At 48.3% G+C, this 12,351-nt stretch overlaps 1 protein-coding gene across 1 annotated transcript in view; it reads left to right on the top strand.

The window, feature by feature from the left end:
- Positions 1–5,365: 5,365 nt before the first annotated feature.
- Positions 5,366–12,351, top strand: part of ANKRD50 (ankyrin repeat domain 50) — a 94,855-nt gene continuing 87,869 nt past the window's right edge. Inside the window, exons 1-2 of the mRNA XM_044302241.1 lie at positions 5,366–5,481; positions 10,871–11,679. Of these exons, the coding sequence (XP_044158176.1) occupies positions 11,207–11,679 (473 nt within the window). The 5' untranslated portion in view covers positions 5,366–5,481; positions 10,871–11,206. The remainder of the gene's footprint in view (positions 5,482–10,870; positions 11,680–12,351) is intronic.

Genomic DNA, 12,351 nt, shown 5'->3' with positions numbered 1-12,351 from the left:
TAAAAGGGTATCAGCCTGGCCAAAATGAGTAATAAGGGAGCAGGTCACCTCCTACAGCGTCCCTAATCCTCTCCATGACTCCTCACCATATGAGCGGACCCCGATGGTAGGACGACTCATACTCAGGATTCCAAGAGACCCTAAGTCACCCTGGTAATCCCTCACCAAGGTGCAGGGAAGAGACGACCTGTTCATCCCAGTCATGGAGGAACAGGAGTCTCTATCTGAGGCCAGGCTGCAAGGAGAGGGGAACACATACAGCAAAAGGAGATGGCAGGTAAGCGAAACCAATAACACACTTACCTGCCACAGACACTCTGACTGGAACCCGTGCACTAGTGCTGCTGTCCACACCAACATTAAAAGACACAGCACACACCACAAACCACACAGGAACCCAGGACAACCATAGCTGCAATAAACATGAGACAGGGGAATGTCTAGTAAACAAGCTGGACACCAAACACCACCAGATATGTAACACCAAACTAGACATACAAACACCCTTAACATAACCCACTCCATACAAATAGGGACAGGAAGGAAAGGAGACACCGGGATAACATTGATGACCACAAGGGTGGCCCTCACTGGACAGATGGAACACCCTGGACTGGAGCAGAGCTCCAGCACCAACAACAGCTGAAGTACAACTGACTCCAGCCAGGAAACCATAGAAGATAAGCCAAGTGACCACACCCAGTCAGGGAGTTAACCCTTACAGCACCAGACAGAGGGAGGATACAACTTAAAGGGGAAGTGCACACACAAGCATACTGAACCACACGTAACCACCGGCAACAGCATGCATGGCAATCACCCAGAAGGCCGAGACACTGCTGCGGGCAACCGCAAGTGTGGCAACAGTGTCACAGAGTATACCATAGGCCGTGATAACACATTATGTTTCACTGTTTCCCGTTATATTGAGCTCAGCAATAAACATTCATAGGATTGGGATTGTTCTGAAACCTACATGACTTCTATCATTATACTGGAGTAGAAACAAGAAGAGATACGCGGAGAAATCGGCAATGCCAGGTTTCGCTATTGTACCCAAATAACGACCCAATAAAAAATTGGTTATGTTGCGGTCATTGCTCAGGAGCAGAAGAAGACCTTTTATCCATTTCAATATCGCCCTGTCCTCTGGAGTGCGAAAAAAAATCAATCCAAACACCATTAACCTTGAGCATAAGTAAGCGCAGGTTGCCCTGGAGTCTTCTATAAATCTCGCTGAAGACAAAACAATATATTTATTACCTCAATGAAACTGACAGTTTTTGTATCTGGGCAAATGAAAACTGGCTATTAAAATCTCATCGTTACCAGGGCAATATTATGAGACGGACAGCCCAAAGGAGAAATGACAGGGAAGAGCAATGTGCATGGATCTGATATGACTCCTGAGCTGTGAGGCCACCGTGCACTGCGTATGGAGATGTTCTCCTCTAGTGGCGATACTTCTCGGGGGCACATGTCAGATTCTTACCTCTGTGGAACCACCCGCCCTATTCTGCTCGGTGCAGCCAGAGCCATAATACAGCCATGCCCATGAGTTCTTGCTGCAGGTATCTGCCATTGGTAAAGTGACTGCTATTGTGATGAATTTTTATGCCTCATGCACGTGATCAGATTTTTAATCTGCATTTTTTGTAGGTACCACACTGATCCCTTTCTCTGGGACCATGCACACTTCTGTAAGCTTTGTAGATCTGTGTGGCCGCTCCATAAATTATAGGACGTGTGTGTATTCATTCAAGGACATGCCTACAAAGGCACACCTTAAAAATATTGGCTTACATTGCCAGGGATTAGCAAGCTGGCTGTTGTGAAACTACAACTCCCAGAATCCTCCTTTCATTTCTAAGGGAGTTACAAGAACAGCATAGTATGCATGCTGGAAGTTGTAGTTTCACAGCAGATGGAATGCCCAAGGTTGACGCTCCCTGATTTCCACCAGCACATCATCTCAATAAGAGAGGACATAGAGATGTGACCGCCTTGGACAGGGCATCCTCTAGGTTAGAAATTCTCAACCTGTGCTACACGTACCTCAAGTGGTACATTCCACAGCATGAGGGGGTATGTGGGGCTTCCCTAGCGTTTGATAGGGGTATTTTGATATTCAACTGAATTGCTGTCCTCAGGATGGCAATTCTGTTGAACGATAAGGTTGGGCATATTAGGAGACGGTCTCCCAGCCCTGCCATTCACTCCGATAGGCTTCAGGCCTAGTGGCTGTAGCCTATCAGAGGCTGGCACAGGCAGCACAAAAGACATCATCATCATCATCACGCCATCTGAGCCAGGCTGCAAGCAGGAGGGGAGAAGCATGGTCCTGCACTGCATTGCTGGCAGCAGGTATCTGTGTTTGCTCTTTTTTTTTTAAATAGGGTTAATTTCCTTTGAAAGGGGTTGTGCAGCCAGTAATATTGATGACCTATCCTCAGGATAGGTCATCAACATCTGATCGGTGGGGGTCTGACTCCAGGAACCCCCGCTGATCAGCTGTCTGAACATGGGGAGGCGCTCATACGAGCACTGCTTCCACTTTGAGATTACACTGCCCGTCATCTCGCTTGTAGTGTAATTACAAGGGCCTGCTCCGTTGAGACTTCCGAGACAACACACACTGTAATCTTGAACAGGAAGGAGTGCTTGTACAAGCATCTCCTCCTCTTCAAACAGCTGATGGGCTGGGGTGCCAGGAGTTGGACCCCCACAATGAGATAGGTCATCAATTCTACTGGCTGCACAACCCCAACGGGAGCAGTGATAAGCGCTGTCCACTACAATGGACTGTAGATCGGGCGTTGTTGCAGTGGTCACTATGCCTGCCGCTGTAGTAAAACTACTACTCCCAGCATGTTTCACCACTAGAGAGCAGGCCTGGACTGACATTTATCATGTAGAGAAAGTTGATACAAGGCACTTACTAATGTATTGTGATTGTACATATTGCCTCCTTTGCTGTTTGGATTCATTTTTCCATCACATTATACACTGCTGATTTCCACTGATGAAGTGCAGGGTGGTCGTGCTTGCACACTATAGGAAAAAGCACCAGCCTACATGAACTCCCACGGCCCCAGCCACCAGAGAGGCCGGCACTTTATCCTATAGTGTGCAGACACGGCCACCACTGATGGATTGCAGGGTGGTCATAACCATGGAAACGAGCAGTGTATAATGTGATGGAAAAATGAATCAAGACAGCAAAGGAAGCAATATGGACAATCACAATATATTAGTGCCTTTTATTAACTTTGCTGCTTGCTGAAGTATTTTTCAGCTGTTCAGTGTCAGTGAAACACGGATGGCACACGGACAGCAAAAAACTGACACACGGACCCTTCACGGATGCATCACTGACCACCTTCTCACGGATTTGAGCATGGACACGGACGTGTGTATGAGGCTTTAGGCTGGGTTCACAGTTATTTCCATCAGTGATTGCGAGCCAAAACCAGCAGTGAAGCCTCCACAGAGACAAGGTATAATGGAAAGATCTGTACCTGTAATGTTTTTTTGACCGGCTCCTGATTTTGTCTGACAATAACTGATCGAAATACCTGACCAAATAACTGAAGTAGGATCTGTTATGCCTCATTCACAGATCCTACAGAAGTCAGTGTTCGGTCAGTGATTTCCATCAGTAATTTTGAGCCAAAACAAGGTGCGGCTCTAAACACAGAAGATGTGCAGATCTCCCCCTTATACCTTATGTCTGTGGAGGCTCCAAACCTGGTTTTGGCTCACAATCACTGATGGAAATCACTGACCAAAACACTGACGTGTGAATGAGGCCTTATTTTGAGCGTCAGTTATGATTAGTTTGTGTCCCTTCCATCAGAGATCAGTTATTTTAAGACAGAAGAAAAAGTACTTTTTACAGGACTTTTTCTCCTGTCAAAACGAACTGATCTCTGATGAAAGGGACACAAACTGATGCTCATATAAGGCTACTTTCACACTAGCTGCAAGGACCTCCGGCAGGCTATTCCGGCAGGTGAACAGCCTGTTGAATCCGTCCTGCCGCTAGTGCACACGTGCCCCCGCTCCGGCCCTATTGACTATAATGGGGGCGGAGCGGAATCTCGACAGCAGTACGGCAGCGCACGCCGAGAGGCGACCGAACTAAAAGTACGACATGTCGTAGTTTTATTCCGGCTGCCTCTTGGCTTGTTTGCCGTGCTGCGGCCGGATCACCCCCATTATAGTCAATGGGGCCGGAGAGGACTTCCGGCAGCACAGTGCACTAGCGGCAGCACGATCCGGCAGGCTGTTCCGCTAGTGTACCTTAGCTGGTACTGTATAAGGCCTTTCACACGACCGTTGTTTGGGTTGCATTTTTGGCGGCTCGGATGCAAACCCATTCACTTCAATGGGGCCACAAAAGATGCGGTACTGTGTGTGCTGTCCGCATCTGTTGCTTTGTTCCGTGGCCCTGCAAAAAAATAGAACATGTTCTATTCTTGTCCGTTTTGCGGACAAGAATAGGCATTTCTATTATGGACGGCCCGGTTGTATGCATTGAGGATTTTCTGCACAAAAATCTGCGTTTAATCACCACTGTGTGCATGTCCTTTACATAAGTGCAGTTGCTGAGTAAGGCCTTATGCACACAAATGTTTTTTGCACGTTTTTTTGTGGGTTGGATACGGACCCGTTCATTTCAATGGGGCCGCAAAAGATGCCGACAGCACACCGTGTGCCATCTGTATCTGTATGTCTTATTCTTGTCTGTTTTACGGACAGTTCTAGAGATGCCGGATGTTCCGTTCTGCAAAATGCGGAAGGCAAATGGCCGGTATCCGTGTTTTGCTGATCCACAAACGACCACAGCCGTGTGCACCAGCCCTTAGGGAGCATATTGAGGTTTGGTGTGGTAAAATGTATAAGGATCAATGACCTATGGCATAAATAATGTTTGAAATGAATAGACTGATGCACTCTGATGTAAAAGCCCTCATAGCTCTGGGTGGGGGCAGGGGAGAAGGGTGCCAGGGCTGGTGTTCGGGTAACAGGTCAGCCTGAAATGGCTGATAGCAGGGAACAGTAGATACGAGGTTAAATACGGACGCTGTGGACTTTTATTTATTCTCCAGTAAAACCCGACTTGACACGAATCCATTACCGGTGCGGGTTACACCAGGACGCCTGGTCACGTGACGCGCTAGCCGCAAAGTGGCCCAAACTACAACTCCCAGGATGCACCGAGGAGATGCTGGCCCCTGTCCAGACCGTGGCGACGGGAATGTGGCTGGAAGCCGTGACGTCAGAGGGTAGGTGCGGCCACGGGCAGGGTGTCCTCTGCTTACAGCAAGTTGTATGGCAGACGCCCCCTCCTGCTGTTTGTGGGCGGGGACCTCCGACTCTGGGAGGAGCGGCCGCTGCACAGCCAGACTGTGAACCCGAGAAAGAGGGGAAACAAAGAGCGAGCACCCCGGGGAGAGGACCGCTGGTGACGGGCAGCCGGTGAGTATGGCCGGGCGCGGGGACACGTATGTGAGTGTGCACATGCATGTTGTGTGTGCTGTCCGCCCCCCTGCAGAAGTTCTGTGTGCACCCCAAGTCCCGCTGCAGCTGTCTGCTCCCGGGCGTGACTCTGCCCTGACACCCTGCTTGTCAGCCCCCCGGCTGTACAGAGGAGCCGCCTCCCCCTTCCAGCATGTCATTGGCTGCCCCTCGTTGTATGTGTTGTGTGTACGTGTGTCTGCTCGGCCAGACACGGATGGCTGGAGCTGCCCGATGCTGGGAGGAGGAGGAAGAGGGTCATAAATGCCCAGCCTCGTCCACCCCATGCAGCGCCCAGCTTCTGCCCTCATCCTTCTGCCACTTCACCCACTTTCCACAGGGGTTCAAGTTTAAGAAGCACTGGCAGTACTTCATCCAGTGTATTTGGGCTGAGGGCAGATGTGCCCTGCTGTCAGCATATACAAGGGTGATGCCAGGCATGCAGTGGGTGCCCCTGCTATCACCATCCTCCCAGTGACCGATGACACCTGACACTGCTGTATATATACACATAGAATGGCTGCACAACATGTATAGCATTACTGGCGCCAGTGCCCGTCTGGTGTGCCATGTCAGCCTGTTAGTAGAGCGAGCTGTCACTTAGCAGGCATGCACTTGTATACTGCTCTGGTGCACCTAACCGCTGGGATCTGCTGAATTACTAACGCGTACTCCATAACTGGACATGAGAGCCCCAGGACGGCAGCTGCATTTTTACCAGCGGACGGGAATCTGTAACCTGACGAGCCCTTTAAACTTCCACGTCTCTGGGATTCCCTAGTGAAGCCAAATTGACCTCATTTTGCCCCAAAGCGCCTTCCCCTTATTCCTGACTTGACGTCTCAGTGGTGGGAGTGCGAGGGCTGGTTAGATCTCAACCAGGAATGGTTTTCCCTGCCACCGGATTTTCTGTACATTTTGCTGAACTGTTCATGGCTAGCCTAAAGAACATCACATACGCTTGGCTGTAGCTCGCCAAGAAGCGGGGTGCAGCGCTCCCATGTGGAGCACGCTTTTTGTCCCCTGGGTACAGTTGCACCCACTAGTTGCATTGTTTAGTTGTTCTGGTGGTCATTCCTCCCCGTAGTCTGCGCTGTATTTTACATGTGACATCCTCCCCCCTCCTATATGTAGTGGGGTAAACTGTGAGGATTCGGTGTAGTCTGAAGCTTGGACTATGGCACCAGTCCTCGCAGTCCATATACCGGAAGGTTATCATGCATGTCTCTTGGATGTAGCAGAGCTCAGTCTGTCGTCCTCTTCCTCTGGAATTGTACCCGGATGCCCAGCGTCCAGATATAACGCGGGTATTGATGGCATTTGTATTATGCAGGTAAAAGGTGCAGAAGCATAAGTGGAGGTCCCTAAGATGGGAGGCCTTGATTCCCTGAATGATGGGGTCCTAGAACAGGCTGACAGTCCACACTAATATTTCGGGAAATGCCAGAAACTGCAGTTTCCTAAGGAAATCCATTAGAGCTGCACTTACAGATGGTCACCCTCCAGTAATATGGCTTCATAGGAGAGTGGAGGTGAATTTGAATGAAGCCCTGTTGGGTGGACCCACATATTAAATCTGGTGAAGTCTTGTACAGGGTGCGGATCTGTATGAAGAAATCGGCATGAAAGCAGCAGAATTCTTCACTATCATGGTTTTTGGTGCAGATTTTCTGTGTATTTTAACAACCCCATTGAAGTCTATTGGGAAGACACAGTACCTCAGCCGCAGAGCCTCACAGACAGTTAACATTCTGCGGATTCTAAAATCCGCACTACAGGTCAGTTGACGCTCGTACAAAATATCCGCCATGTACATGAGGTTCATTTACTTTGCTGGTACTGTATTAGGTTATATGCACACGACCGTTTTGTGTGTTTTGCGGTCCGCGAATTGCGGATCTGAAAAACACGGATGGCGTCCATGTGCATTCCGCAATTTGCGGAACGGCACGGACAGCCATTAATATAACTGCCTATTCTTGTCCGCAAAGCGCGGACAAGAATAGGACATGTTATATTTTTTTTGCGGTCCACGGATGCGGACAGCACACGGAGTGCTGTCCGCATCATTTGCTGCCCCATTGAAGTAAATGGGTCCGCATCCAAGCTGCAAAAACTGCGGCTCTGATGCGGACCAAAACAACGCCCCTGTGCATGTAGCCTTACACTGTGGATTTTCTGCAGTGTGTGTGCATATACCCTTAAAGGGGTTGTCCAGGATTTTGATGTTGATGGCCCATCCTCAGGATAAGTCATTGACATCAGATCAGCAGGAGTCCGACTCCTGGTAATCCCTCTGTTGAGCTAAAGAGGGTGGCCTATTCCTAGGTCATGTGACGTTGCGTTCATCGGTCACGTGGCCTAGAGGCAGGTCAGTCCCATTCAAGTGAATTAGGCTAAGCTGCAATGCCAAGCACAGCCACTATCCAGTGGACAGCGCTGTGTTTGGTAAGGCTAGTTTCACACTTGATTGGATTTCCCTGCTACGAGAACAGTTCTCTGGATCTGGCATTGCCAGATACTACTGCCTTCCCGCCGGACCCCATTGACAGTAATGGGGTTCGGTAGAGCTCTAGCTGCTACCTTGCAAATGTGTCGAGAATTGGCTGAATAAAAAAGAACACCTGGCCGCTGGTGTCAAAGAAGCCTAAGCTGCGAGGAGGCTGCAGCACTCACCGGAGCACCGCAACCTCCTCCTTTCTCAAACAGCTGATCGTCAGTGGTGAGGATAGGTCATCAGTATTAAACACACAGAAAACCCCTTTAAGGTGCTGACTGGGCTGATATGCAGGTACATTAGGAATCTGTATCGGCAGTATGACAGTACTGAAAATGGATCAGGGACACCACAGGGCACACATCTGGGAGTTTTCTGCTCACCGGTCAGCGGACTGTAGACCCTTTTATGACGTGGTCTCCACACCATCCTCCATTATCATGTCCGTGCCTCTGGCCACTAAAGATAGTGGGCCAGATTTATCATTAGCTCAAGTCAAAATAATGGAGTGAAAAAGTCGTAATTTTTTGCGCAATCGCTAAAACTGCACAAAAATGTGCGACTTTTATTGGCTCTGCGCTATGCTCGGCAGTTTTCTGAAAGGGGGCGTGTTTTCTTATGTAAATGAATCTCTAGACAGATTTACTATTGCGACAGTTTAAAAAGTCACAAAAAATTGTGCAATTTCACTCCATTGAGGACCAAGCTTATCTTATGCGACTTTTTAATAGAACATGCTACTTTTTCGTAAAGACTTGTGACTTTTGTAAAGCCGCTTACTGAAGGATAAACCTAAAAGGACCATTAATAAATCTGACTTTGGACATACGTAAAAGTGGAGTAAGATATAAGTGTAATGATAAATCCGGCCTAGTGACTTTTCTTCAGGGCTGGACCATGCCTAATATGCTTCTGTAGGCTCCCATGAAAACATGATACCATGCTTCAAACATGTCCCTGAAGCAGATAGATGTCGTTTTCTGTATATTTGTGAGCAGAGATTTGTGGTTTCCTTCAGGTTTCCTAATGAATCATTCTTGAAGCCTGTAGTCGCAGTCCCTCCTTCCAGCAGGTGACCCCTCCTAATCTCTGCACTCCTACTGAACAGTTGATGAGTTAGGCCTCATTCACATGACTGTATGCATTTTGCGATCTGCAAAATACGGATGGAGTCCGCGTTGCACCTGTAGTTTTTTTTTTTTTTTTTTTTGCGACCCCCCCCCCCCCCATTGACTTCAGTATGTCCGTGGTCTGCATTTTGCTGCCAAGAATAGCATGTGTTCTATCTCTTTGCGGAATGGACATACAGATGCGGAACTTAGATCATTGAATGGCGCTACACCACAGCGTCCATTCGGACATCACACCAAAAAAAGACGTGTCCATGCTTGGCTTGTTCGCGGCCATAAACCACAAACTGCGGTGCTGCCACACGTTGAAAACAACAGGAGGTAGACACCACGCTGGCATGTTGGCGCGGCTTCCACCGGCAAAATGTTACTTTCAACTCAAAGTCTTTATATACAGCAGTTGGGTTTATGGCATTTGTTTTTCCAAAATGCGTCGTGCTCTGGGTGTGTTGTATCTTTCCTATAGTCTTCTCGATAGGACAGGAAGAACATCTGAAAATACCCAGTGTATGTGTCACTGTCCGATGAACGCAAGCCGCAATGTGTATATGAACAGAGCCTTATCGATAGATAAGTGTCTGTTAAGTGCGGGGCCCTTCTGTGAATGGCGAGCACACTACGCATACACAGCGTCCTCTCCATTCACAGCTATGGGAAATAGCTGAGCGAGCGTAACGGAGAGCAAACCACGCATGCACAGCCACTCCTATTCACTTCTATGGGACTTCTGAAAATAGCAGAGCCAGCGCCTAACTATTTATGGCCGCCCCATAGAGGTAACTGGAGGGGTGGCCGTACATGTGCCTCTTGTTCTACATTCACAGCAGGGCCCAGAGGTGGGGAACCTGCACCTATCAGACATTAATGCCTTTTCCTATTGATATACCATAAATGTCCAGGTGGGATGACGCCTTTCCAGTATTTTTATACTGATGACCTATCCTAAGTCCTCATGCACACGACCGTTTTTATGGTCTGCATCCGAGCCACAGTTTTTGTGGCTTGGGGGCGGACCCATTCCCTTCAATGGGGCCGCAACAGATGCGGACAGCACTCCGTGTGCTGTCCGCATCCTTTGCTCCGTTCCATGGCCCCGCAAAAAAATATAGCATGTTCTATTCTTGTACGTTTTGCGGACAAGAATAGGCATTTCTACAATGGGCCGCCCTTTCCGTTCCGCAAATTGCGGAAGACACACGGACGGCTTCTGTTTTTTGTGTATCCGCGGTTTGCGGACCGCAAAAAACTGAACGGTCGTGTGCATGAGGCCTAAGGATAGGCTATCAATATCAGATCGGCGGAGGTCTGGCACCCTGCACCTCTGCCGATCAGCTGTTCCTGAGTTACTGCCATGCCTCCTGTTCACTTGATTTGGAGCTCTGCTGCAGTAACCAGGTCTGTATCTTATTTTCCGTGCTGGAGCAGCTAATCGGACCACTGCCAATCTTATATTTATCCTTTAATGACAGCAATTTCGTGTCTGTTTTATTATAATTTCTCAGCTACAACGGTATTTTTTTTCCGTATTTTTTATTTTATTTCTTTGATACTTGTGGAAAGCTTGCGTTTAGGATGTCAGAAGTAAACTCTGCCCTTTGTACATATTTAAATAAAGTTCTTGAAATGCTGCTTGCATCTGAACTGTAGCATGTGATGAGCAGTTGGCTTTAGTACATACTAACGGCTGTTTTCCCCCTCCCCTTCTCCCCCTTGGTTTTTCCAGATGTATTCTGTCCTTCTTGTGGAGGAAGAATGCACGGTTCTATGAACTCCAGATGCAGGGATGAGAGTACTTGACTCTGTGAACCGTCAGAAGCAGAACTATGAACGGGGACCTTACCTCACGGTAAAATGGGGGAAGACGCATGGAGAATTGTGAGCGTCTTGTATCTGTGTGGTGACAGTTACTGGAACCATTGAATTCCCCCTGCATTCCACCGGCCTCTCGTGTTTGGGATATGTCACTACTGGAATTCGGCTCTAGTTTTTGCCCCGAGGTTTATTCTGCTGAAGTAACACGGTTCGGCGTGAGAGCTGGAAGTCCCGACCAATAGCTAGAATGGCTCAGACGAGTTTGCTGCAGGGGAAGCCTTTCTACTGCAGGGAATGGATCTTCCACAAGCTCCAGCACTGTCTGCAGGAGAAGACAAGCTGCACGTCCAGCACAGCCAACAAACTGTCATTGGCAAACTCTGGCAGCAACGGAGGCAGCACTGGCAAGGGCACGTCCTGGGGATTACTCTTTGTTGGCGGCCCTGGCAGTGGGAAAACAGCTCTTTGTACAGAATTGCTGTGGCCGAGTTCACCTGCCGGTTTACAAAGGGGCTTGCACCGCCAGGTTTTGGCCTTCCACTTTTGCAAGGCGCAAGACTCTGATACTCTTTGTGTGGGCAACTTCATAAGGGCGCTGGTTGAACAGATCTGTCAAGGAGGGCTTGTGCCGGGATTTGAGGATAAATTGAATGACCCTTCAGTGCAGAAACTTCTACAGCCTGGAGAATGTGAACGAAACCCATCCGAAGCCTTCAAGAGGTAGAGTATTGGCGGCCTGCCAGTTCTTATTCAGTTACTGTCTGGTCGGGGACTGGCTTGTGTGCTATACGGCTGGTATAATACACATTTATGTATTTCCTTGCCCTCTGCTTATGCTGTTTCAGTAGCCGGGTGGCAACAGAGTACTGTGTGAGTAGACATTCAAGCCTAGGGTGGACTAATCACGGTGGACTTTAGGGACTAGTTAGACTACATCAAAAGTAATGCAAATGTACAATATCTCTCACTATACAGAGTATTTAGAGAGATTTGTCAAAACTGGTGTAAAGTAGAACTGGCTGAGTTGCCCATTGCAACCAATCAGATTCCACCTTTCATTTTTCACAGCTGCTTTTAAAAATAAAAGGTGGAATCTGATTGGTTGTTATGGGAAACTAAGCTAGTTTTCCTTTATACCAGTTTTGATGAATCTCCCTCTATGTTCTGTGAGAAATGTCTTTTTGTGCATGCCGACTTCCCCTAACTATTACTAATCTGACGTCACCAGACTTTTATGGCCTGCTTTATCTTGGGAGAGACTAGAGAATCCATAGAGATGTATTCTGACTAGAATCTGCCGCTGGCCACCTTTCCATCCATCTTTAGATATTTCGCTTAAAACCGGTTGCTTCCAGGGCGAAGTCCTCCTTTTTCTTGGAGGTCCTGTCGTCT

This window comes from Bufo gargarizans, chromosome 1 (genome assembly GCF_014858855.1).
Source record: "Bufo gargarizans isolate SCDJY-AF-19 chromosome 1, ASM1485885v1, whole genome shotgun sequence".
NCBI lineage: Eukaryota > Metazoa > Chordata > Amphibia > Anura > Bufonidae > Bufo > Bufo gargarizans.
Note: the sequence above shows the minus strand (reverse complement) of the source record. Positions and strands in the feature narration are given on the sequence as shown.